The sequence below is a fragment of the Pezoporus flaviventris genome, unplaced genomic scaffold (genome assembly GCF_033815535.1).
Source record: "Pezoporus flaviventris isolate CSIRO_AGI_PZ_B2104156 unplaced genomic scaffold, CSIRO_AGI_Pfla_v1 ptg000031l, whole genome shotgun sequence".
Taxonomy (NCBI): Eukaryota; Metazoa; Chordata; class Aves; order Psittaciformes; family Psittacidae; genus Pezoporus; species Pezoporus flaviventris.
This window is the reverse complement of record NW_026892579.1, coordinates 17,674,707-17,701,487: the sequence shown is the minus strand read 5'-3', so window position 1 is coordinate 17,701,487 and position 26,781 is coordinate 17,674,707. Positions and strand designations below refer to the sequence as shown.

Here is a 26,781-nt window from a genome sequence, read left to right as displayed (position 1 = left end):
TGCTCTCTTTTCCCATCCTGACTGAAATCCCAGCTACCAGAACAAAAAAAACAATAGCACAATATGCCTTAGAAGTAGAGGTGACAAATTCCTGTGCTGCTCATCTCCATCATGACAACAACATTCATTGCTCCATTAGTTACGCCAACTGTCACAATGCAAATGCCGTAAAGCAGTCATAAAAACAATTTAAATTAGAAATACTCTAACGCAGCGGTATTTAACAGTCTGACTTTAGAATCTTCCTTGAAATTATAAGAATTGAAAACTACCTCAGGGAACAGACCTCAGGTGCAAGTTTAGAAACTGCTGTGAAAAAAACTCATCACGCTCCAACTCACTCATTCTGATTTGAGAAATAACCTGATACTATAAGGCAATGTTTAAGGCAAATTTTTAATAAGCAAAAATTTAAACCCAGACTCAAATGACATGAGAGAACACAAAAGTATCCGTAAGATGCACCTGCATCCATGCATCTCCTCTTATATACCACATGCAGATTTACAGCCACTATTGTGTGGTTTAAAATTACCCTTGCTAGTATGTATGATCTTTACCACTGGTCCATCAGCTGCTAATTTAGGAATCAGCTTAACCTGTAGGCTTGCAGAACAAGATCCAATGGCCAGTTTCTTCAATGTAATCTGGCAAAACTGTGCTGGTGTTAATCTCCTTTTCTTAATCTGGTGCTGCAGAGCATAGTCTTGCAGCATTAGAGCTTTTAGTACCAAAAGAACAATGCTGTGACTAATTTGGCTTATGGACTTGTTTTCTCCACTTAAATCACATATCTAGCAAGCAAGTTGGACTTCAAATAATCCAAAATTTAACCACAAAGCAGAGGATCTCACTTTACAAGCCGTTTGCAGACTGTATTTTTTGTCAACACAGAGTATGGAATCCGATGTAATCACACATCTAATTGTCTTTTTTTTTTTAATTCTATTTTGCACAAAGTACCAGCCCTTGCAAACTCAAAAAGTTGCAAGTTATGCCATTTCTGAGAGAGCTCACAAGTAAGTGAGGTCTGTACCTATACATAAATGTATACATAAATCAGTCTCAATCTTGCTCTCCATTTTGGTGTCCTTGGTCCTCCTAAGTCTTCAAGTGTAAACAATGTTATACATAAGTTAAATAAAATGCACACAAAAGTGTATTAAAATTATTAAAAGTATTTCAAGCCCAAGAATGTCTCTGTATTTTCTACTCAACTGTTCCAAAGATAAGCAGAATGCCAAGAAAGTTCCTGAAAATAACTAATTAGTTTTCTTGCACAACAGCCAAAACATTTGAACAAAAATCTGCCCATTCCCTCAGACAGCAGTATCGACACAAAACACTTGGCTTCTAAAGGAATACTTCGTATTACATTAGTCACCTGTTGATAATATTCAAATTACCCCTAATGAGCTTTGCAGAAAACTTTCTTCCATGCCAGGAGAACAACCACAACTGAAGAGCCGAAGGTGAGCACAGAGTACTGCAGGAGATCTCTCATCACCCAAGTCGTAACTGATCATAGTAAGAACTGTTTCCAAGTAATTTCAGCCTGAAGTGAACTGTAAATGCATTTGAAATTCTCCAAAGACAACCATATGAAAGCCTTATACCAGAAGCCTTAAAGCAAGTTAATAGATCACTGAATTCAATGGAAATTGCCTTTATGAAAGTTTCATATATACTGTCATTCTAAATAAAGTTAGGGAAAATTACCTAATCTTTCGCAGTCTTAACACCAGTATTCTTTTTTGCTGCATGGCACCAGTACCTCTGTTTTGTCTTTCCTTTTTTCTCACACTTTTTAAGATTACTATAAAGCAATGCCAATTCGGCCACATCATTCCATATTTCCACTCTCTTTTCAGAGAGAAAGCTATTTCAAGGGCAGTAAGTATAAACTACTTCAACCTGTAATTAACGCATTAACTTCAACAGCTTTACAGCATTAAATCGCAAAATATGCTTACACAAAAAAAAAGCCAAATTTTTCTTCCCATGGATTAAAAATTAAGAAAGAGAAATCATGTATATCCAGAGTAAAGAAATAGTCATGGAAATTATCACTCGACAACAACATTAAACAAATATTCAACTACAAAGTTAAGCTGTTCTCATGCTTCTAATAACAGGCAAATTTTATTCTCAAATTTGTTGAAAGGAATTTCCACAGTTTTTTGTTGTGTTTTTTCAACTGGCCATACTTTTTAATTCAGAAACCTGTACTATGAAAAATATTTATCCATTGAAATGTTTTAGTTTTGTCTCAAGGTATTTCATTCCACCAATATTTGTTCATTTAACGTCATTTTGCTTTCTCTTTCATGGGGAAAAAAAAAAGCGGGGGGCGGAAATCACATTAAGACTAATTTTATGTTAATAAAGTGAGGTATTGAAATGCACTATAACAGTCAAACTTTTACTAAATAACAAATTAAGTGAATTTATAGTTCATGTCATGGGTAACTGGGAGAACTTAATTTATTCTTCAGAGATTCAAACTGTAAATCTGGGAAACAACACACTGGATGAGAGCCCCTTTCTCACATTTATGCATGTAGTATCTCAATATATGGGCATCCCTGTCTTCCTCCATGTACATATTAGCCACTCCTACTAAATCATCTGTTTTCAATTGCCAAAAAGAGCAGTAGTTTCCCTGAAGAAAACCTAGGATCGCACCATATGGACACTAGCAAGTCATTACTTTCTCAAGAGCCTTAGAAAGAGCAGGGGGAAAAAAAATAGTAGTAGGCTTTTAATCTCAACAGTATGGAACCTAATGTATGTCATTAAGAATATTATTATGTATGTCACTAGGAAACTGCCTGGCTGAAGAGGCTCCTACTAGACATGACAGCTTGTGCAACCACTTCTGAGCTGACAACATGGCATTTCTTGCATTATGCTCTCAATTTTTCAGTGAAGCAGAGGAGGTGGAAAATACTCTATTATCTGCTTCTCTGTCCCTGAGACTGTACATTGTTCCTTGCAATAATTATCCTCACAGATTGAATGTATACATGCTTCACATGTAAATGTGTGTTCAGTAAGACAGATCATTCACAGAAGTGACATTTCAAGAAGGATACTGACAACAAAGGCCTGAAAAAGGAGGGAAAGCTAACAATAACAATAGGTCTCCCGTATCTGAAAGGTGCATTAGGTTTCAGAAGACCACCATCGAAAATCACCTCTGATATTCAGCACCTCAGTAAGCAAGAGTTAGCAGTATAGAGAGCCTTCAATGAAACACAACAGGAAACTGCATCCATCTACACTGACAGGTATTTAGTGTAAGAGCTAATAAAGTTCTTTTGCTTAAGGGAAATAGGAAGGTCAAGAAAGAAATAATCCCTTCTTGCGAATACTGTTTGGAAAAGTTTATGAAGAATCCTCCAAGCGAGCCTTTCAAATACGGATGTTTTACAGCTTGTTTTACAACTACCTTAAAAAGTTCATTTTTAATAATTTAAGTTTACATAATTTAAATTAGCATGACAACTTAGAAATGTTTGAGCCTTAAACAAATGTAACTAAGCCATTTCTAAATCCATCAAGAATTCAGTTCAGCTGAAAAAAAAAAATGGTGGCAAAAGCAAAGACATTAACTCACAGAAGTCTATCAAAAGATTATGAAAATTTTATCAGATTTTGGAAATATTTACATTAACTGAACCAAACTGACCATGCTTACTACATCAAAATATAAAGCTGTAACACAAGAGATGAAGTTCTGCAATAATTTCTTTAGATTCTCTTCAAGCCTTTTCTCATATTCAGAGAACGTCATCTCAATACCTTGATTTATTTCAAAGACAAACAGCTCCCCCCAGAGCAGTCATCACTGCTATTCTGTAGATAAAAAATTACTTACAAAGTGTGATTCCCACATTCAGTCAGTGGCTGAATCTATATATTGTTCTTGAAATCCCATGATTCACTGATCCAAGCCTAAAAACTTAGCCCTGTTTCTGAACAAAATCAAACAGCACTGATACTTATGCAGTACACTCCTTACCCCATCCAGAAGAGTGTTTGCTAGATGTGTGCGAAGATCTTTACGAAATGGAAATTCCAGATTAGATACATGAAAAATTGAATTGTCTCTATCAATCATATAAACTTCATTCTTGCCATCAATCAGCATCATGTACCTGCAAAGGCAATGTTAAGATATTATACTTTAAGGTATATCCTCTACATCTACTATTTTGACTTATATGAAGTGCTAAAGAAAAAGCAATCATGAGAGATGTTATCAGAGAAGCATTTTAGAAGGATTTTTTTTACAGTTAAAAGTTTAAACCTATTGCTTTGGGAAGGCAGATAGTTTAGCTCAGTGCAACTGCCAAAAAGAAAAATGTTTCAAATATGAAAGTTCGGAATATATACGTCAGTGTTGATATGTCCAGATAAAATGATGCTTGAAAATCTATTAAAAATAACAGAGGTTTAATGCTGTAAGAAATACATGAGTCTAATTCAGTTAAACTCAGCTAAAAGATCCTTTACTGCAATTCGTTCTTTATTATATGGACCAGAACTTGCCTGGTATAAATCTGCAGAGTTTCATTCAAAAGAAACACCTTTCCCATCTTTCTATTACTGGCTATCTAACACTGCAGTATTGCAAAGTCCCATCCAACTACTGAGCCACTTTTCATTAAAACCCTGACAAATTTAGCTAAGGTATACTCCTCTCACATTACACACAAAGGAAACACAAAAGCTTACTACACTATCACCAGCAACTTCTGAGCCTTGTTCATTTGCAAACATCTGATATTTCTAAAAGTTTCTTTACATTATGACAGCATTTGGAAGCTCAAGTCATTACTCTCAATTAATGAGATTAACAAACTCTAATTCCACAGAAGACCGCTCTAGAGGGGTAACTATTGTTATTGTAACTATTATATACTCTATTGTATTCTGTATACAATAAAAGACAGTGAAGAAGGAAGAAAAAGTAGTGGGAAAAAAAGAGACAAAAAACACATGAGACAGAAAACAGCATGATAGCTGTAACACACACGAGCTACCTTTGTAAAGTTTGCTTTGATCTTTGCAAGAGTACTAAAGTAGTTTCAGGAAGAATAACAGAGCAGCTAGCTGCACAGACAAAGGTCTTCTCAAATTTCTGCAGCAGCCTAGAAGTGCACAGCCTCTGACTGGGGAAAATAAACTGAAGACATCTCAGCAGAAACTAGTATCAAAGGCCAGATGCAACAAGTCAACATCTTAGCAGTGAATGAGATGTAATAAATGCTGAGCATATTTCTTCAATGTGAGGGCAGTGAGGCCCTGGAACAGGTTGCACAGAGAAGCTGCAGATGCCCCATCCATGGGCAGGGGTTTGATACCAGATGATCTTTAAGGTCCATTCCAACCCAAGCTGTTCTATTATTCCATGATTTATATACCACAAGCAAGTGGAAGTGAAGAACAGCAGCTTGAATCTGATGCGGCAAAGGAAGACAGAAACTACCACGGCACTCAGAGGTTTAGCAAACCAAAAAAGACCAGTGAAGTACCTATTTGGAACCAACAAAATGTAACTGCACTTAGTAAGATACGTGAAAAGAACAATACAGCTATCAAGATGTGATTGAATAATCAGACAGGAAACATCATGGCTTACCAGCAGTGCAAGAAATAATCATGAGACAAAGCTGACATGAAGACTCAAGAGTAAGTCCAAGTTCAGTGTCTCAGTCAAACCCAAGTTATGTCAGTTTTACTAACTACCACCTGAGCTGCTGTGACTGAACTTACGCCTGATCGTGCTGTAACTGTGTTGCTGGTCTACGCCAAACTAGAGTGTGACCCAGAGCTGAGCTTTCTTTCATTGATCCTTTCGTTTCACCTTCCACACAGACGTGCTAAAAACAAGTCTTATTATAGAACTTCTGAAGTTTTCTGAGGATAAAAGTCAAAATAACAGAAACCCCAAAAGAAAGAAAACTAAGAGCACTAGCAACTGCCAGGATAGTTCAATGGTTATCAAAGCTTACAGTATTTAACATTCTTGAATAGCCTCTGATGTAAACAGGGTGCGGACACAGTCTTCCCAGAACAACTAACCCATTTGGACTGCAGTGCAGTTTCTTCCACAGCACAGACCAGGGAATCACTTGATTAAAAGTAAAAGGTTCTAGGAGTTTCACCATCTGTACTAGAATATTTTGAAAGAACAAAAGCATATTTTGAAGACTCATTTGGCAAAGAACTTGTAAAAGGTTTTTGGATATATAGGGGGGGAACCAGTACTTTTTATAATTCACCCATGTCTCTTTAGAAAGTCCTGGTTATGAAGAAATAAAAGCAATCAGTAGTCTCCTCTAAAATTCACTACTGATCTTACAAGCAATGCCCACAGGACCCCTGCTGTCAAAACAAATCAGACAGCATCCTCCAGAAACCCTACAGGCAAATGGTCTACGCAGGCAGCTGTCCTGTTGTCTGCAGAGATCCTGCCTCTAGAAATCAGCAGATCTAACTACAGCAGCACAGTACCACCCATGCAGCTTAAATTAATACCTTCTTTCAATCTTATGACTATAATCATAATTCACCATAGATCAGCTCAACTAACGTTTCTCTGCACACAAGATGTGTACTTCAAGATGTTACACAGCAGTTGCAAAAAAAGAAAAAGACATATGAGCAGAAAACCTCAAGTCAGCAGGGGTGAGTAGATTAAATCAATGCAACATTAGGAGAGCTGAAAGCTGCACAAGATGCTTTATGAAAAAAATAATTCAATAACCATTCACCCAGATAACTTGGCGCCAGTTCTTCAGAAGCAAGAATAATCTACAGACAACATTCATTTTTCAAACCATGTAAATTTATTCAAAACTAATTATGAAAAGCATGTTTTGTTTTTCTTAAAACTTAAAGAAATCATGAGGAGGGAAGAAGAGGTGCTTAAGTAACAGAGAAAGAAATTATGCACGCCACTTTTATAAACAAGTTTAACTGGCCATCTCTACACTCCCATATTCACTGCTGCTTTAAATACGTGCTTTTATTGTAACTTGCTTCAATGAAAAAAGAGCATCTGATGCTTCAAAAGATCTAGCACTCAAAAAAACCATGTATGTGCATCATTACAAATGTGGTACAATAAGAGATCTTACAACTGTTATGGAAAAAAAAAGAAAAAAAAAACACAAAACCACTGATAGTTTAAAGCTTTGTTTTCAGCCACCTAAAACATCTACAGGTTCAGACAACATACAGAAGATTTCATCAAAACCTATTACTTGAACATCAAATCTAAGGCTAACACAACACCGCTTTCTCTAGATCTTTCAGTCAAATTACTTCAGAATTGGTAGCAGGATAGCTTACCAGCCATTAGCGGCGAGATTCCTTCCCTTTCAAACCACAGCACTAATGTTACATCTCTTCTCCCACGATTTCTCTTTATCTTTTTAAAATTTGCCACTGTTTATACCATAAATTCTAAATGACAGGGACAACGGTAAGTCTTACAACTGCACGTAAAAGACTTTCAATCAAAGATCCCCAGGAATCACAATTATATCCTACTTCAAACTGCTACTGAGAGCAGTGTGTGCCTACTTTGAACACAAAAAAGAGAAAAAAAATTTGGTCTCAGGACAATAAATTAATGTAGACCCATTTGTCAAAGGTCTTGTGATAATGATGTATTTGCCTAACTTAAAGCTGAACAAGTTCTCTGCACGAGAAAGACATGAGGTTGACCTAGTATTTCTGTTTTGAAAGGGTTTTGTTTGTTGGGGTTTTGGTTTTTTTTTAAGCTGAAAGCCTGAAAACACCTCCACCCCTCAATGTAATAAACTATTGATAAAATCTCTAACTGTAGTCCAAACAACACAGTTTGTCAAAAAACTAATTATTACCACCATAAGACTTCGAGAAATCTTGCAGACTGCTGATCAGTACATTTCTGAGTATTACTTGGATGTGCCCTGACTGGTGATATTTTAAGAAGTTAATTAAGGTATTAGCAGCATAAGCACTTACACCAGAACAGAGAGATCACCTCTGGGCAATACCACATAGGCAAAGACAGAACAATGATTTCTCAAATACATTCAATAGGAACTAAAGCAGCACACAGGAGCTTAACTGTCATGCATTGTATATCATTATGTGAGCACTACTTGCTATTACAGCTGTACATTTATTACTAATTATCTACTGTGTGTGCACCCAAAAGCTCCAATTAGTAACCAGGCCCTATTGTATTAGATTCTGCCTAAACACACAAGATGATATGGCCCTGTATCAGATGGCTCAATCTGAGTTTAAAACAAGACGAATAAAAGAGCAACAGTAGAGCACAAATAAGAGCAGTAACAGAACTGCTCAATCATCTTTGATAGCTATACATGAAAATGGAAAACTGTGTTTGAATAACAAACGTATCTCCAAACTGCCAATCCAACTACTACAAACCAGTCAGTTTCCACTGCAACAGAAGTTCTGACAAGCAAGTCAAAGAAAAAAGTATCATGGTGTCTACACAGATTAATCTCAAAAGCAGATAAACACCTAGTCAGAAATGTTGAAGTTTCATTAGAAGGTACTTTTCATTTACTTCTGGTCCTGAGGCAAGGTCTGTTATCAATTCTAATTGGACATTAGTATTAATGCAATAATTCAGGAAACAGGATGAAAATTGCATTAGCAAAGAGTTACAGCTCTTGGCATTAGACAGGCAGATCTCCGAATCACCTACCAGAGTATTAATAACTTTAAACTTTAAAAAATGTCAACCACTAAATATCATCTTGAAAAGTTTCCTCTTCAGAAAACAATTATTTTTAGCATACTCAAATAAAGGCTCATTTGCCTCCATATATATCCTGTCCATGCAGTCCACAGCGGTTGGTCCCAAAATACGTGCTAGAAGAATGATTTTATTCAACTTCCATTTTCAGTTTAGATTTGTTTAGTGGTGATAGTGGAGTTTTGTTTTGGTTTTTTTGTTGTTTGCTTGGGTTGTTTTGTTGGGGTTTCTTTTTGTTTTTTGGTTATTTCTGTTGGGGGGGTTGTGGTTTTTGGGTTTTTTTTTGTTGTTTTGTTTTTGGGGTTTTTTTGTTTGTTTTTTTTTTTTTTTTTTTTTTACACAATTCTGAAGCTGACTCAAGCTACATTGAAAACTGTAAATCAAAAACTTCGGAATTTCCTTTATGCAGACGTTTGGTATTTTTCACCATTAAATCTGAAAGTACATTTTAGGAAAATATTAAGGCAATGTATGGCAAGTTACTCAGTCTTCCATTCAGAGACAGGAACAAGAATAGATTTGTCTCCCAAGCTCCAAATCCATTACTGTACCCACGAGAGTATGCAGCCTCCAACCCCTTTCCCAGCTTATTAGGAGTCACAAAACCAGCTCTAACACCAACACAATATCTCATATTTAGCACAGTGCTTGTCAAAACACATTTACTGTGAAGCTGATCTCTTAAAAGTTCACAGAACTTTTGCCACTAAATTCAGTGTTATGATGTGCGTTACCTATGTCCAACTTCTTTCCCTCAGCTAAAGACCCAGCAACTATCCTAGTAGTAAGTTTATATGTTAATTTTGTACATTATAGGAGTTTCAAAACCTGGAGTGCAATTACAAAAATACAGCACAGTTTCCTCAAACTTTGAGACCTTGTTCTTTGAGTTTGAGTTCAACACAAAGTTAGTTTTTTTACAAAAACCTACAAGTAGTAAATGGATTATAAATATTTTTTTAAAGCAAGCATAAAAATAGGAGCTTTCTTTGCCCCACAGCATTGCTTTAGATGGGCTACATCAATGAAGATAATTTATTTCAACAACTGCTGTCACTGCTTTCTTCTTTTTTTCCCGTTTATATGCTTGTAGTCTGTGTTATCATATTAAGGAATGCAAAATATGAGAAATTCCATCATCAATTCTCTGCACAAAATACAGGGCAGCTCTCCATTCCCAGAGGAGTTCATTACACAGCCTAGAATTCAGTCTTGTGAAAGCACTGCCTTCCCACACAAATAAGCATTACCCAACTCAGAATAGCAATTAGCACTACTAATATGTTCACTGACGCATAGGCAACAACAAAATCTTGTTGCAGATAGCTTTTTCAATTTCCTAATTTCCTTTTATGATTGGCAACACTTCAAAACCATTAGCGTGTCACCACTTTATAGATAAATCACCTAGGACAAGACAAGCAACTTGAGCACTTTACTTTGGGCCTCACCACTCCCTCCTGGCAAGACAGCACCAACTTTTGGGCAGATGCATCAAACACTGTAGAAAAGGGCAGGAGACTGAAAATTAATGACTGCCCTCTATCCACTAACAGTAAGAGATCATCTATCTGTGTCACTAAGCCACTGCAGTTTCAGGTCCTGGCCTGAATCCACACTGTGCTGGATTTAGACGAGTTTGAAGTTGGCCTCTGGCAGATGGAGCAATATACCCTGAAGTCCCGATAAAGGAGAAGGCTCAGCTTGCTTTCTTCTTGTATATTAATTGCTGCTGGCAATGATCGCTGCTTCAAACTATGTGTCCTGAAGAATGATAAAGCCTGGATACAGGAACACTAACACAGGAAGTTATGTGAAGACTCATAGTATTATTTTCAGTGCATAAATGAAAGGAAAACAGTATCTTTTTAATCGGCACACTGACAGCTCCATCACAAATACCATTTTTAACTTGCACACGTGTTTTCATTTGCATAAGCACACAGTATATCAGCCAGCAAGAAAAAAAAACACTGCTACACATAAACAGATGTAGAATTATGTATTTGACTTGATCCAAATTCTAAATAATCTTTAAAAAATCACACACAGAGGCCCTTGGAAGTTAGTCTGTTCTGAATATACCAACACATATTTCTCTCACGTATTAACACATATTAACTTTCAGGTTAAATTCTCATCAACAGTCTCCCCAACTTTTTAAACCAAAAAACCCCAAAAACCTTAGATCCTGACTGACAGTCATTCCCAATTAACAGCCTCCAGCTCCAATATTTCTAATTCATGACCTTGCAGTTTCTGCAACTAAGTACCTTTCCAGTTTTATTATTCTCCTCCTCAGTGAATTCAGTGAGGACTTGTCTCCCTCATTTGTTTGTCACAACATACTTCGTTTCTGTTTCAAAGTTCTTAATGACCATATAAAATTAACATTCAGGATCTCCACCTGCAGCTTTCAATGTGTTTTCTTTCAAAAACATGTGTCGACATTTTCTTTCAATCCATTCTTTACCTATCTTACAATTCTGTCAATCTTTATTAGCCTCACGTTCTATAATAAATCAAAATTCTGTCAAAGTCCAGAAGCACGAGATCTAACACTATTCCTGTGTCAAAAAAAAAAAATATTTCTCCATTACATTGTATATAAACTCCCACCAAATGGTTGAACTCAGAGAAAATGCCATTCCTCGTCTATACTGAAAACTCTGTTCCTCGGTCCTTCTAATTCCATTAACTACATCCCCTAATTTATCCAAATCTGTCATTTTAGAAAGAGAGAACCTACATTACTGATCTATTTTTACCCTCATTACAATCATAATGTTACAAGTTTAAAGCAAAGCCTTTTCATCAATGTCCAATTTTACCTTCTACAAACAAGGGTTTTTTTTGTCAGTATTAAAATACTGTGTTATTAGGCTGCTGTTTAGTAAATAAATGTATCCTCGTGTATCTCTTATTACATTTGGAAGTACCTGGATTTGTCACTGGGCAAAATTCTCCATGAATTCTCTACCTTCACAAGGGGGTAGAAAAGTTTCATAATTATAAGATGTCTACTTTAAGGTAAAATGAATAGTACTCTGGGCTTCAAGAACTGTGTCAGCTAAATTCTCATTACATCAATGGAGATCTAGACACTCAAGTGTGCTCACAGTGATAATTCTGGTCCGGCTGGGTATCTATCTGCAGCAGATAAAGCAGTAACCCAGAAGTTTACCTGAAGATTCCTGTAGTGATATTTGAAAACAAAACCTAAAATCCATAACACTTTTTTATCCTTCAACTATTATGAAAATAAAATGTTATCCCTCAAACTTTATTTTGCTTCTTTCTTAAACAATGAATGCTTTCCAATACCCATGCTACAGTAAGGAAAGTTGTGCTAGCATATCTGCTACACCAATGTCTAATTTCATGAGAAGCTAGAAGGTTCTCAATATCCAGCCTGATATTCTGTATCACTTCTTCAAGTGACTGCTGCCGTGGTTTGATGCTATTATGGAAAAAAAAAAAGTCATTTTCTTATTTATCACCTCATATATCACAATGAAAGGGCTATGCTAGATTTCAATATTCACAGAATCATTTAGATTGGAAAGGACCTTTTAAGATCATTGAGTCCAACCATACACCTAACACTGTCAAGTTCACCACTAAACCATGTCCCTCAGTGCCACCTCCACACATATTTTAAGTGCCTCCAGGTATCTATGAATTTATATTCATCAATTCATCCTTCTTACTTGAAACCACAGAACTTTGTTCGCACAAAATCCATTGAGGTGGTACTCCCCACAATATATACACTTTATGCAAGTTACCACTGTAAGATAACAAGTAGCCCAGAGCTTATACAGGCATTCATCTCCACAACCTTTACTACCTTTCAGTCTCCTCCACTGTTCTCTCACTCAATATCAAATTACTTGTCTTATTCCTGCCTGCTGCCACTCTCCTTTAAGCTCTGAATGCAAGTTTCCCTTTTTTTTTTTTGCTGTCCTTGACAACCCAAGTTCCAGAAAAAAGTTTTGTCACTGTTATGACCCTGAGAACCATCAGAAGTGATGCAGTGAGTCTGCAGATGACAACACTTACTACAGAAATCTTCAGAATGCTCCAAACTACAATAATGAGCAATACAAGTTTCAATATCCAAAAGGTACCAAGGTAGGCTATCTAAAGACACAGGCAGGAAGAGAGAGATAGGACCATACTTCCCCACCTTACAAGATTCTAAATTAACTGTCAGTCGAGAAAGCTGACATAGCAGCAGGCAGCAGCTACTTTTCAGAGGTCAGAAATGCATCTGCAATTCAAAAAAAGAAAATAAAACAAACAAAACCAGCAAACCAACCATTAGGTCAAATAACTAACAGGATGGTACATAATAAAGAAATAATTTTGCATCATTGTACAATGATGCATATACCAGTATCTCCTCACCTGGGATACAATGTGTGCCAGCAGTTTTTCAATGAAGAATACAAGTAATAGGATGGAGCACGGGTAAATGCACAAGAAGTGTGGAAACTGGTATCCAGGTTATCATTTCTCCTAATAAAGTATCATAGTTTAGACTGATTTCAAACTTTAGTTTTTCCTGTTTTATAACTCAAGGATAAATATGCCTTTAATTAATTTAACAGATGGCAAATTTAAAACCAATGTAAAACTACATTTTCTATCTAAAGTATTATTAGACTGTGAAATTCTGCAACAGAGCTGGTAAAACCAAGAATTTAGCAAGGTTAAAGACTATCCAGTTACAGTGTTTCTCTTGACTGCCTTCCAGGGTTTTAATTAAGTTAGAATGCTTGAGGGTTTTTGTTTCTAAAAGGATATTAAACCTTATGGGTTAAATTTGAAGTTGTCTTATTGTCATTACTTGACCTACAACAAAGGGTAAATTACTCTACAACTACTATATACCAAAGAACTCTTACAGTGCACTATGACATGCCTGTTGTAAAGAAAACTTCACTAGCTAGAAAATATGTGATCCAGTAACAGAATCTCTATACTAACAGATTTATTTTAAATACTAGATTCTCTTTGTTTCACCCAAATTTTAATGATGCTAAGTTGTCAAATACATTTCTACATTAGTGGGAAGAATACTACTGGAAAACAAACTGTACAGTATAATGCCCTGATTACTTTTTCTAAAAGTTAAAACATTAACAGAACAAGTTATATCTAAAGCTTCAATGAACTACTGAATTCTCTTATAATTTATTATTATCTATATAACTTCAAGATTGCTTGAACTTGTACCCCAGCTTGAACTTGTATCCCAAGCTTTGAAAAAAGGAGATTCCCTCAACTTGGAACTGATTTATGGCAGAACATATGCTGGGTCAATTCTGTCAACATCACAGGCACAAGCCACAGAAGAGCACAACTGCCATTTGTGCTCACGGATTAGAAGACCAGTGCCAAGGGAAATGGCTGCCGTAGATACTCGTATAGTTAAACTTTACAAACTGAAAGTCATTCTTCCCTGAATAAGCTTAAGTCATTACACTTAACAGATGTGCCTGTAATCCCCCTAAGAAAACCAGCAGCACAGGACGCACTGTTCCACTATTCAAAGCAGTCTGGGAGAAAGGAAAATAAATAAATAAGCAAGTAATCACTGATACTTATCATCTGAACATCAGGTACACGCATAGGCACAGCATTTATCCCAACCTAATTAGGACGTTTAAGGACTACAGTTGAATACTTTAAGATTAGCATTCATAGCACAAGCTACATAATAAGCATTTTAATGCATTAACTATTTACAAATAAACAAAAGAGCTTGCTTAGAAGACAATCTGTCCAAATATTCAAATAGTTATATATGAATAATCAGCTAAGCAGTCCTTTCAAAAAGCTCAGAATTGTGACCATAAAACTTTGTGAGCTGTCAAACAGCTTCAGAACTCTGAAGCATCAAGCCTGCTACTTCACAAAATATACCTCCGTATGGTATCACATCAGCAGTGGTCCTTTCCTTAGCCGCTTGAGAAAGAGACAAAACCCCAGAAGTTTTCCTTCTACCATTTCTTCTCAGAGTCTTGACACTGTTGCAGGCACATATAAATGGGAAAGAACAACTCAGAGTAAGAATGCCTTCTTTAGCCATTCAGACCAATTCGGATTCAGACCAGGGACGACATGTTCTGCCACATCTATTTATTCATTCCTCTATATTTATCCAATGATAACTGACTTCAGGAGATGGAGAAGCAGCAAAGTGATATGGATGTGTCTTAGTAATAAAGAAGTAAATACACCATTACCACCATTCCTCTCCCCCCAAAAAAATCCCATGCCAAACCACCCAACCCAAAGGCAGCATTAAGGTAAAAAACAATTTCTGCCTAGCCCAAAAGCAGTGACATGAACAGACCTGGTCTATAATATACATCTCTACTTTACATAATACAGCCATGCGGGCACTTCTTAGGAGTAATAATATTTATACCAAACACTTCCAGATATTCATCTAACACCTTATGATACTCTGTGCTGCCTCGTTTGACATACAGTCAAAAGAGACCACTCCTGGTTCATAATCAATATAGTTAAAACAGGACCAACAAGTTATCTGGTAACACCCATGACTCTGGCTACCAAAATCTGCCAGCTCTTTTTCTGCTGTCAAAGCCAGTTTTCTAGCCAAAGCCTAGGCATGCTCTCATTCCCTGTGCAGTATCTGGAAAAGGAGGAACAGACAACATGCCCTTACAGAACTTGTCAACAGGTGGAGATGAGGACACCTTTTGCTAGAGCTTCTTCACCCTGAGCTACAGAATGTCTTGTCTTTGAGATACAGGACATGCTACAAATGCTGAAACTGCCCATAATCTCACCTGAATTTATCAAAGTTTTATTTTTGCACCCCCAAATAAAAACTCAAGTAAGATTACAATATTCATGGGGAACAGGCTGATATCAGTCTTGTAATCCTAAAGTTATTGCCAAACACAACTATAAAGGATAATTATTATGATAGAATGAGCAGATTCACATCTCAACTACCAAAACCCCAACTTTCTAGACCCAAAACACATCATTCCTGCTTCCCCATCCCATCTTCTCTTCCCCTCCTATCTAAACACACAAAACAATGAGTTAGGCATCTGCTTTTTCAGAAAATTAAACGGAATGTTTAGAATGCTTAACACCTATGAATTGTTCTTTTCAGCAACCATTAAGAAAGGCAACTTATACATTATAATCCAGAATCATATATGTGACCTCTTTATACTTCTGCAGAAACTTGACATTATGTTATCGTTACACACTTGAGAGCTAAACTCCAGGTCCCTAGTAATTACGTGCTTAGTACTGTAGTCTAGAAAAGCTACTTGGCAGCTTTTAATCTTGACTGGAGGGGGAGGAAGGAAGGAAGCTGTATTAGAACTGTTTCAATAACTTTCACAACTTCAATTTCCAGCCAAAATATATGCTATCTCCAGTTAAGTATATTATTCAAAATAGTCAGTGAAATAAATCCCACATGGATTTCAGACCCATCCAGAACCAAGGTTCTTTCAGCTGCAGAACTACAGAACTAGTTTAAATATGGCTGAGCTTGTTTTGTCTTAAAAAGCTACTTAATTATTTAAAAGGACCACGAGAGACTATGCCATGTAATCAAAACCTGCATTTCCCTTCCAAAAACCTTAAAAACATAGCATAAAAGAAAACAGTGCAGTTAGGAATAGAGTACTAGCAGCAATCACTTTACCCTTTTAATCAAGGTTTTTGTTCCACACCTTCTCTTTAATTACCATACCATTTTGACAGTTTCATAAGAATAATAGAAAACCCCTTACAACTACTTTTCAATGAAAATGATAACAAATGCCTGAAGAGTAGCTGTCCTACACACACAAATGATGTATAATTAACACCCAACAGTTGAGGCTTTATCCATTGCTGCTAGTTACATAAGCACATGGTTTGAATAAAGCTCATTTAACTTGGAATCAATCCACTTGAGTTAAGCCCAGTCGTTCACAAAACCTGTCACTCCTATTAAAAAATCCATTTGGCCCCAAAAAGTCTGTTCAGTACATGTCCTGAATACTTCCCAGTATTTCTGTCCTTCAAAATTTTAGACCACAGAAACATGCTCCAGCCACAGAGGAAGGGATACAAAGCACTATGAACCAATGGTACAAAACTGATAAACATTTAAGTCTATTCCTTAAGACTGGGGAGATGAGTAAGAGAAAGGAAAGGAAGGTGCAGTTTCAAAGTACCCAGGTGATTCTTGTATGGGTTCTTCACCCCATCTTATCGTTAGAAGGGAAAAGGTCCTTGCCGACCCAAGACCATGAATATGTATAACCTTAAACACAACTAAATGACAAGACATTCAAACACAGTATATTCACTTATTCACTAGCCATCTAGGTGTCCAGAAAGGGGGTATTCATACCTTGAGAAAAGCTCTTTATTCACAGATGCCTTCCACTGATTAATAGCTCTAAACCTTCCTGTTGGTACCATTTCTGAAGCCATCTGTCAAATCTCAACATTCTGCATTTTTGCCCCCCTCCTCTTAATTAGGAAAGAATCCACTAAAAATTGTGTAAACCTCTATTTCAGGCATTTCCAGTACTGGGCATAAAATTCCACATCCATGACAATCTGGTTACATCATTTGTAACAATCTGAAAATTAATCTACAGCTTCCTTCTCATTCCCAACAGTTCAACTCCACATGAATATCTTTGCTCCCAGGAGACAATATTTCTCTTGTCTAGATCTGCTTTTGTGACAAGCCCATCTCTTGTTCTTAACAATGAATTCTCAAGTGTATAGATTTTTTTAACTGAATGAGTACTACCTCCAGTCTTCTCTGTCTTCATTCATACTCATCCCAACTTTTTCTCTGACCTCCTTCTGTCTCTCAGGGATAACAATTTCTCCATGCATGCATTTAACCACATCTTCTTTAATCCTTTGCAGAACAGCTACTATTTTTTTTTCTTGCCACCTAATTTTGAGCTAGTTTCTTTTACGTCTTAATTTCTAAATTTACGTCTTAATTTCTAAAACAAAAAAGCTGTTTCTGTTTACTCTTCTTTTAGAGCTGTTCTTCGGCAATGATCACCTTTTCACAAGTGATCTTCAAGTGGTCTTCACAATGATCACCTTGTCACAAATTACTTTAGGATAACTTTCATATTAGGAATCTGCAATTTCTCAGTTACGCATGTAAGCTTCATCTCATCATCTAAATTATCAAAGAATAGGGAAAGAAAGAAGTATTTAGCTATGTAAATTCAGGAAGAAGCTTTTACCTTGTCTGAATTACATTTTAACAACATTCATGAAATTTTATCTTAAAACACACCCAGTAGACTTTCTCTAAGTTATGGTCACAAATGTGTTTCTGAAGAGGCTGCAACTGCCAATAATTTTAAAGTTCTTAGCGAAAATGGAAGTTTTCTTCCATTTCTATAAAAAGCTAAATTTAAGAAAAGTGGGAAGCTATCATAAGTTTGGTAATATACTAATTTACATGCTTTGGATAAATCAAAATTATTAATAACACAGTCTAAAAATCTGGCCGCCCCTTTTATCATACAGTTTAGTGTACCTTTGCTATTTTTATTTATTATTATGATGCTGACAAAATGAGAATTATTTAGGCAATAGGCTTTTTTTCTAAAATGTAATTTGGTAATCATAAAAAAAAAAAAAAAACACCTAACTTCAGAGATTTTCCTATGTTGTTACAAACACCTTTTAGACAATTAGCAGCAATTGGCAAAGAGCTGTTTTACATTCAGTATCTAGTTTGCATACAGGTATCTGCAAGTCATCAAATCTGCATGAATATTTTCAAATATAATGGCCTTTGGCAAGAACTACCTGTTCTGCATTTTCTGAAATAGTTGCCTTACCATAATTGAACGGCCATAGAATTATGATCATATTTATCATTTTTTACTAGAACTGCATGTGTACAGATGTGAAAATAAAAAGGTACTCACACAAATGAAAAAATATTAACTTGCACCCCTTAATAGCTTGCATCGAGTTCAGGTCACATTTTACCATTATAAAACCTACTCCTGTTTGATTGCATTACCCTGAATTATTCCACAGACATTTTAAAGCTTTTTATTATTCTTCATGGTAACAATCTTTTTTTTTTTCCCTTTCAAAATTGGCATTTTATTACTTTACCAACCCTACTCCTGTCTGAACATTCATCTCCACTCATTAGAACAAGCATCTGCTACAAACAGTATTAATGAAATACATACCAAGGGATACAGCAAGCCGCTAACCACCTGGGTTAATCATTTTTCAGTACAAAGCTGACCATGCAGAGTCATACAGTATGCCTTAAACATACTGTTACAATTATCTTCTTCAGAAAGCAACTACTATTTCAGAAGCACAGTACTACAAAACTGGATAAATTCATAAAGCCATATATACCTTGTAGCTACTGTCAACATGCAAGATATAGTTCAACTCATTAAAGCCAAGAGGAATGATTTTAGTAGTGGGAAATTTGCCCTTTGGATTTCTGTGTCTTACGAATAGCATTACAATTATTTTCATAACTCCAGAGGTTTGACAACTGTTCCAATAAATATACAGAATTCATACCAAATGAGTCAGAACAGCTGCAGACTTAAGTGATTTATATTTTCATAGTAATAATTTAAAGCAATATGATTTTAGAGGTGTTCTTCCTCAAAAGTAAGAGTTGCATATAACATTTACATACACACAAATAGCTGGCACAGAGGAAATATTTTTCCAAAGACAGACAAAACTAAGTAAGCTTCAAAGCTCTTTAAAGTTCATGTGTCTAAACCAGAGAAGCAAATCTTTACACAGAGGCATTTATAAACAGGAAGGGAGAAGTATCTGTTCACACTCATTGCTCTTTGGAGCAAGCATGCCTCAGAAGGAAAGCAGAAGTGAGAAAAAGCTGGTATGCCTAGGTGATGCTTATAAGGGCTCTGGAAACCAGGCACTGAATAAGCAAGACCACAGTGTACGCACTAACTCTGCCAATCAGGACAGACAAAGCAAATGTAAGTCGAAAGATTCTGGACTCAATGCTCCAAGAGAATTGAACTGAGGAGGATGAGTTTTGACCCAAACCAGACTCAGACCCACACAGTTACAAAAGTGTATAAGATACTATACTACCCCAGTAAATTTCCCCAAAATATTTTATAGGGTCACTGTCAAATAATTTAAGTAATCAATTTCACATTTAGTCAATGCAAGATGCTAAACAATGCTCTTTCATTTAGGGATTTTTTTTTTTTCCCAAAAAATTTATGGGTATAAAAATGTAATTATGCTAAGAAAGCAAGAAAACATGCACAGTTCAACCACTGAACAATTAAAAAGAACCACCACCACACTTCTTGAACCAGACGAGGGAAAGTTCAGCTTCAGCTGAAATCTAGGAATAGCAAATGCCTTTGGAAAAAAACAAAAGTCGTCACTGAAATTACCAACATTACATGTCAATTAAAAACTCTAGAAAAAGACTGCTGCAGCAGATATTCAACAATGGTGAAATTTAAGAAGTTTGGCTAAGTTGAGCAGATACTGCTATTAACTGAAATAAGAACATTTTATTTAAGTGAGAAAGTACAGTACAAAGCTATTAATTAAGCACCTGCTTTTCTGTAAGACCAATCGGGTCAATGAAACAGCAGTGCTTTTTAAAGCAAAGAACAAAACAAAACGAAGTATGTAAGTCAAATAATATTGTAATAGGCAAACCCTAGACTGCTGCATCTAAACCACCCTTAACAGAATAGCTTCAGAGATATTTGATGACAGGAGTTTCACCACCAGATAAAGTAAGCCAGGATCCGTAAACAGATCTCCACTAACTGATGTCTTAATATTAAATTCAGGAAGGTCATGCCTGCCAACTCAAGTATTCAGAATAATTAATGAAAATCAGTTTAATTGCATATGGAGACCAGATCATTGGAGAACAATAAAATAATTAGAAGAACATCCAATGCAAAAACTGTAACAGTCATTTTTATTAAGGTAGCTATCATGCACAGTGTCTAAATGTCCAAATAATAGCTCAGGTTTTCACAACATTCCTTCAGCTGAATTTTATTAACACTGGATCTTCGACTGTAGCACCATTTTCTTCCCTGCATATACTTATCAGCCTGTGTATCTCCATAATTAACTACAAGTTATTATCGTTAGAGAAAATTTAAAAGAACTGTTTAGTTCCCTCAGTTTCATTCTTCATCCGTTCTGGTTTGTCACCATTCTAGACCTCCAAAAACATGGACAGAATGTCCAAAATACTGAAAATTCCTACAAGAAATTACATATGCACTCTTAATCTCTTTCACAAAAGACAGTCTTCCAAGCGCACTACAATTTTCTACATAATTTTTCTAGTATTCAGAATGTATGTATCCTGTACATTTGAGTCAGAAAATAAGAATATTTCAAAAGATTTCAATATTCCAAATTAAAAATTTAAGTGACAAAGAAAGACTCTTCAGGTCAGTTTAAGTTGGCTGAGTTTACTTGTTTAGGCTCAGCGGTGTTTGAATGCACTGTACTGCTCTGTGAATAAGACTATCTCCCAACACCATCCTGTAATTTCTCATCCTGAGAATGCCTGCATCACATCACCCAAGCGCTCATGAATACAACCAGCCAGTGTTAATAAGCCAAATATTCCCACCTATTTCTTAATGCTTGCATGCCATACTGAGTGTAAGCTTGCTTTGTATTTTCACACCATGCACTGCCCAAGCTAATAAACCCTTGAAGAACAAACTCCACAGATGAGAGACGCCTGAAGGGGTTTGGGTTTTTTTCATAGGACACAGCTTGTCCTATATTCTGAATTGTGCTGAATTCTGACTGACTCCATGTGGAATCATTTTGTAATTCGTGTAGGACCCCAATTCCCCACATTTTCCAGGATTTTCAGTATCTGGGATACTCCACTCTACTTACTAAAGATAACAAACTTAACAAAACAAAGAATGCAGAATGAACTTTAGAAAACAGCCACAGCCCACACTGCTTGCTTATTTAGTATCAAAACTTTACTTTGCTGTCTCAGCACAAGGGAGAATGATATCCCAGTGCCCTGCAAAACAAACAAACCACAATCAAAAAAAACACAAAAAAAAAAACCAAAACCCAAAAAACACCACCTTTTTCTCATATCTATACACAAAACCAATATTTTAACTTCACCAGCCTGAAAACGGAAGTTCTTGCCTCCCGTTTTTGAAAGCTTATATTTCATCCACACATCCAATGCCTTCTAATTTGTATGCATGTAAACACTTAACTCTTTTGCTAGTCTAAGCCACTATGCACAAGTGAGCGCAAGAGTCCTCCTCTTACTGTGCGTAAATTCATTGTAATTGCACTTTTTCTGATCAAGTCAAAGCAGGTTAAAACCCTATTTATCTGCTCTAAGTGAATAAAAATTAAATTAATTCTGTTTAGCACAGATCATAAATGTTTAAATACCACTGTATGTAAAGAACATCTTTTAGAAATAAAAATCAAGCTATTGAAATGAATTTGTCACACAATATACATTCTTCCTGTTACTGAAACACTACTGACTATAATGTAAGAAATTACACTATTAATTACCTGAAGATAGAGCCCACAACAAAAAGAAAGGTTGTGATCTGTATGGTATGAGTAGTATAGGTTAAAATCATTTGTACTAATATCAGGGATTCTTGATTTTAGCTTTGAAACCAGAAATACTGAAGAAAAGCAAAAGCTTGGAGTATCAATCTCCACTTACAATGATCAAGAAAGATTTGTTTGTATGAAGAGCCACAGTATAAGGGAACAGGGAACCCAACATTTGGTGTTTTATTTAAATGTGAATAGCAAATACTTTCTATACCTCATCCAAGCTCCTGAGTGTAAAGGCAAGAGACCCTATATGACATGGCTTTTTCATATGAGACAAAGCAATGGAAGTACACCCGATGAGAACCGTGTTTAGACAACCCAGTTTCATGCAGTTGAGACCAATCTATAACCAGTTGCAAGCAGAGAAAAGTGGTTTGCCATTCTATTTTTGCTGTGTGGAGTCTCTCCTACTTTGAAATGCTAACATGAGAACACTGGAGAAATCAAATGCAAGCATGCATTTCAAATCAGTAATAACACCACTCAAGAGCAACCTGGTGTAGGGGAAGGTGACCCTGGCCGTGGCAGGGGGGTTGGAACTAGATGATCTTTAAGGTCCCTTCCAACCCAAAGCATCCCATGATTCTACACATTGATTCAATCAGATTGTAGTCTGTTATAAGAAAAATGTCACGCCTACAATGAATGTACGAGAACCAGTGAGGGAACATGAAACTACTGACTCTCTGGCTAACCAGAACTACAAATTTGAACAAAGGATCACAGTATGAATGCATTTCTAATACTAGCTAGCTTCTGAAGAATCAACCAGAAATTTTAATTTAGCTTTTATAAACAAATTATTTAGCTTAACAAACTTTTACTGTTATCTAAGATTGTTCTAAGGCCTTGGTGGCAAGTCTTGGCTGACAGACAGGCAAGGTAGAAGAATAAAAATACATACATTTAGGTCAGTCTGCAGAACAGCTGCTAAAAAGAAACTTGGCCACAAACTTCAGCAAATGTTGGGTACCAAGAGAGCAAAAAAAAATAATCTCGAGTCACTTTTGCTGTTAGAATATGCTTTGTCCTTTGTACAAACAAATTCACTTTTCCTGAGAAAATACAAACCATCTACCCAATTTACTGAGAGTTTCTTTCTCATTTAAAATGAGCTTACCGAGTGCCATCTGCTTTCCAGCTAACTTTGTATGGCTTCTGCTCCAAAAATTTAATATTTTGTTTGTCCATGGAAACAGGCTGTGCTCCAGGGAATCCTGACCTAAAGAAAAAAGAACCATGTTTGTTAGGGTTCTGCAACAGGAAAAAATGCATTGCCTTGTGTGACATTAGACTGAAGTCACACCTTGTACTAGACTCGCTGCAAGGTTGAGTTAGAACATCTTTGTCAGTAAGGTATTTTGCAAGAGGAATCAAATGTCTGTCTGATAAGAACAAGTGTATTTATGACAGTACACTAAATTATGTGGAACTTCAAAGTTTTAACTTTAGAGGAAAAGATACTTGAATTCAAAATCACATGCACTAGAAGAACTATAAACATCAGCAAGGTAGGAAGCACTGTGACCATCAACCTGGATCATCAGCTTTGGAAAGGGAGAGTTCAGCATTCGAGATAGTAAAACCAGCATTCTCATTAAGACCAGACTATAAAAATGAGTTGGCTATTATTGAGGTGTAATAATAGTTGTATAAATGAGTCTACTGCTTGAGCATGCACTAAATTTTACACAAATACCTGGAATTCGCACAGCAAGAATGCATCTGAAAAACTTTTGTTATTTCAATGGAAAAGCAGTTCTAGAATCTCATTTCTTAATATCAACAGCTGATAATCCCATTTCATAGTACAATGAAAGATCCTCATCTGTTTCACTGTTGAGTGTTTTTGAGGTTTGCTTTTTTCTTTAAACAATCCACCGAAAAATAGTCACCTGTTCTTAGTTTTACAATGGGCCATCTTCTTCTGAGAAACTAGAAATTACTGTAAAAAACAGAGACACTTATTTCTAGACAGTATAAATAAACAAGTTCTACATGTTCTCATACCCTTCCCATCCACAGAACTGCTGACATTTTTGCTGTATTCCTCCTAACTTTGGTTGTGTTGTCACCTGGGTCACACATTTAACTGTTACTCCTTCCAAGAAAATTGCACCCTAAATAGGAAAAAAAAAAAAAAATAGCATTTATGCTTTCACAAAAGCAGTTCAGAACATGTCAATACAAGATTAAGTCTCTTTTTACAACCTGACCCTCATGAGCAATAACAGCGTCAATATTCCTTAAACATTTACTCCCAAATACCAAGACACATAAGCCGAGCTTTGCCAATAAACTACTGGTGAGCCATATTATGAACCCAGGAACTGAAATGAGTTATTTATGGGGGAAAAAAATAAAACAACAATTAAAAGAAAAAAAAAAAAGGAGGAAAATGGTATGGGATAGGCACTGTTTAGCAAGTGCTCTCTAGAAAGTTCCCACATCAAGCTACAGCATCAGCCTGACTCATTTTTTTCATTTGAAACTAAAGTGGTTTTATTTGTAAAGCAGGCACAGTATTATGAAGTATTTAATAGTAAACTGATCACATATGGAATTTGTAGGGATCAAATTAATCGCCCTTAGTACACAAAATATTATACAATAAGGTAGTGCCAGACATTTATTTGTGGATAAAAATTTGAACCTAACAATATTCTAAGCCTAGAACAAAATACCATACATTAAAGGTGACAAAACTTTCTGGCAGTGACGCCAATTTTTAAAGTATCAAAAGGTATAGCCTCAAAATAAGCAAACTGGAAACTAAGGGCAAAGTTGACCTATGAAATGTTAAATAAATTTTTTTCATACATACACAGTATTTCTAGACCAGCAATTCCATACTCTCCTTGATTCATGGAAAGTAAGAGCTGCTCACTAAGAGTAGAAATCTAACATGCAAGATATACATAAGCAGTCTGATAATTAGTGAACTAAAGTCATTGGGAAACATCTTTAGGCATGAGGAGCTCAGTATTTTTTTTTTTAAAAAAAAAAAGTATCACCACTTTTCTCCCTTCAAATCCTGGAGATGCAAGCTTTCAATAAAATATAGTCTTTCTTTCAGACCTAGACAGTAATTCCAATACAGGAAGTGCAATTACATGGATTTCACCTCTATCTGGGTGAACTACCACGTTACATGACTCAAAACTTACACTGTAGGGAAAACAATAGAAAGAATGAGGGTACATGCAGCAGCAAACTTAAAGGATTCTCAGTTGATCTGAGACAAACATCATAACAAACGAGAAAACATAAACAGCTGGTTTGTAACAAAAACATTTGTGTAAAAATATACTTGCGTAATTTTATTCTCAGTATAAACCAGATTACTAAAGTGGAGGTGGTCTCCCAAATGCCACAAAAAGAGCATATGCACAGATCAACAATACTGAAAATAAAGCTCTAAATGACTTGTACATTCCAGAAAAAAAATGATGCTGAGTGGAATAAAACAAATTCTACACAACAGAACACATTAAAGCCATGAGATTTACAAAGCTACAAAATTAAAGATTTCTATACAGATCCAAAATCAACCATATTTCAAAACTCAAATTCTCAATGCAGACTAAGAAGATCAAAGCATGACATTTCACCTGTTGAGCTATGAATCCTGCATATGAAGATACAAATATTTCTTATCTGTTCTCTAAAATGATTCAAACTTGCATTACCAAATCTAGCTGCCTACTACTGAAGAAAGCAGCATTTTTGCTCCCTTCTCTTTGCACATACCATGGCACTTACTTGTCTGTGCTCCACTCTTGAACAAGTCTACAAATCAAGTTAGCAAAAGTAACATTATAAATTAACAATTTTCTGCCAAATTTGTACCCTAAACTAGTTCACCACAGGATAAATCAGCACTAGTGCCAGAACAAGGGAAGCAGAAGGAATACAGAGTAAAGGGAAAGCAGTTTTCAGTACAGCCTGCGTTTAGTTAAGACTGGCTCAGTTGTATCAGTATTACCAAACTGTATTCTGAGAATAGTACGTCCTAAATAAATACACTAGTTCATAACCTTAATTACCTTAAGTTCCACAGACTTTTGGCCCATCACTTATCCCATATTACTGTTGTGGGCACCAGCAGGTGCAACAGCACACGTGACTGGGCAAGGGAGGAAACAGCTATATACGGCTGGCCAGCACATTGTCTGAATTCCAAGTGGTTAAGAGCACCACATAATAAAGGAAGATAGTTGAGCCTTGCTTCTCAGAATAATGGCAGAGTGTGATGGCAGTACAGCTGCTAAGATTAAAGCAAAAAGGCAGGTAACAGGAAAGATTTTCCAGAAAAGTCACAA

At 36.1% G+C, this 26,781-nt stretch overlaps 1 protein-coding gene across 3 annotated transcripts in view; it reads right to left on the bottom strand.

The window, feature by feature from the left end:
- The window catches only part of RNGTT (RNA guanylyltransferase and 5'-phosphatase), a 190,679-nt gene that overhangs the window by 136,718 nt on the left and 27,180 nt on the right, over positions 1-26,781 (bottom strand). For all 3 annotated transcript variants that reach the window (XM_061460307.1, XM_061460308.1, XM_061460306.1), the window contains 3 exons: positions 24,470-24,579; positions 23,580-23,681; positions 4,025-4,160 (listed from right to left, as the gene is read on the bottom strand). In XM_061460307.1, the coding sequence (XP_061316291.1) occupies positions 4,025-4,160; positions 23,580-23,681; positions 24,470-24,579 (348 nt within the window). The remainder of the gene's footprint in view (positions 1-4,024; positions 4,161-23,579; positions 23,682-24,469; positions 24,580-26,781) is intronic.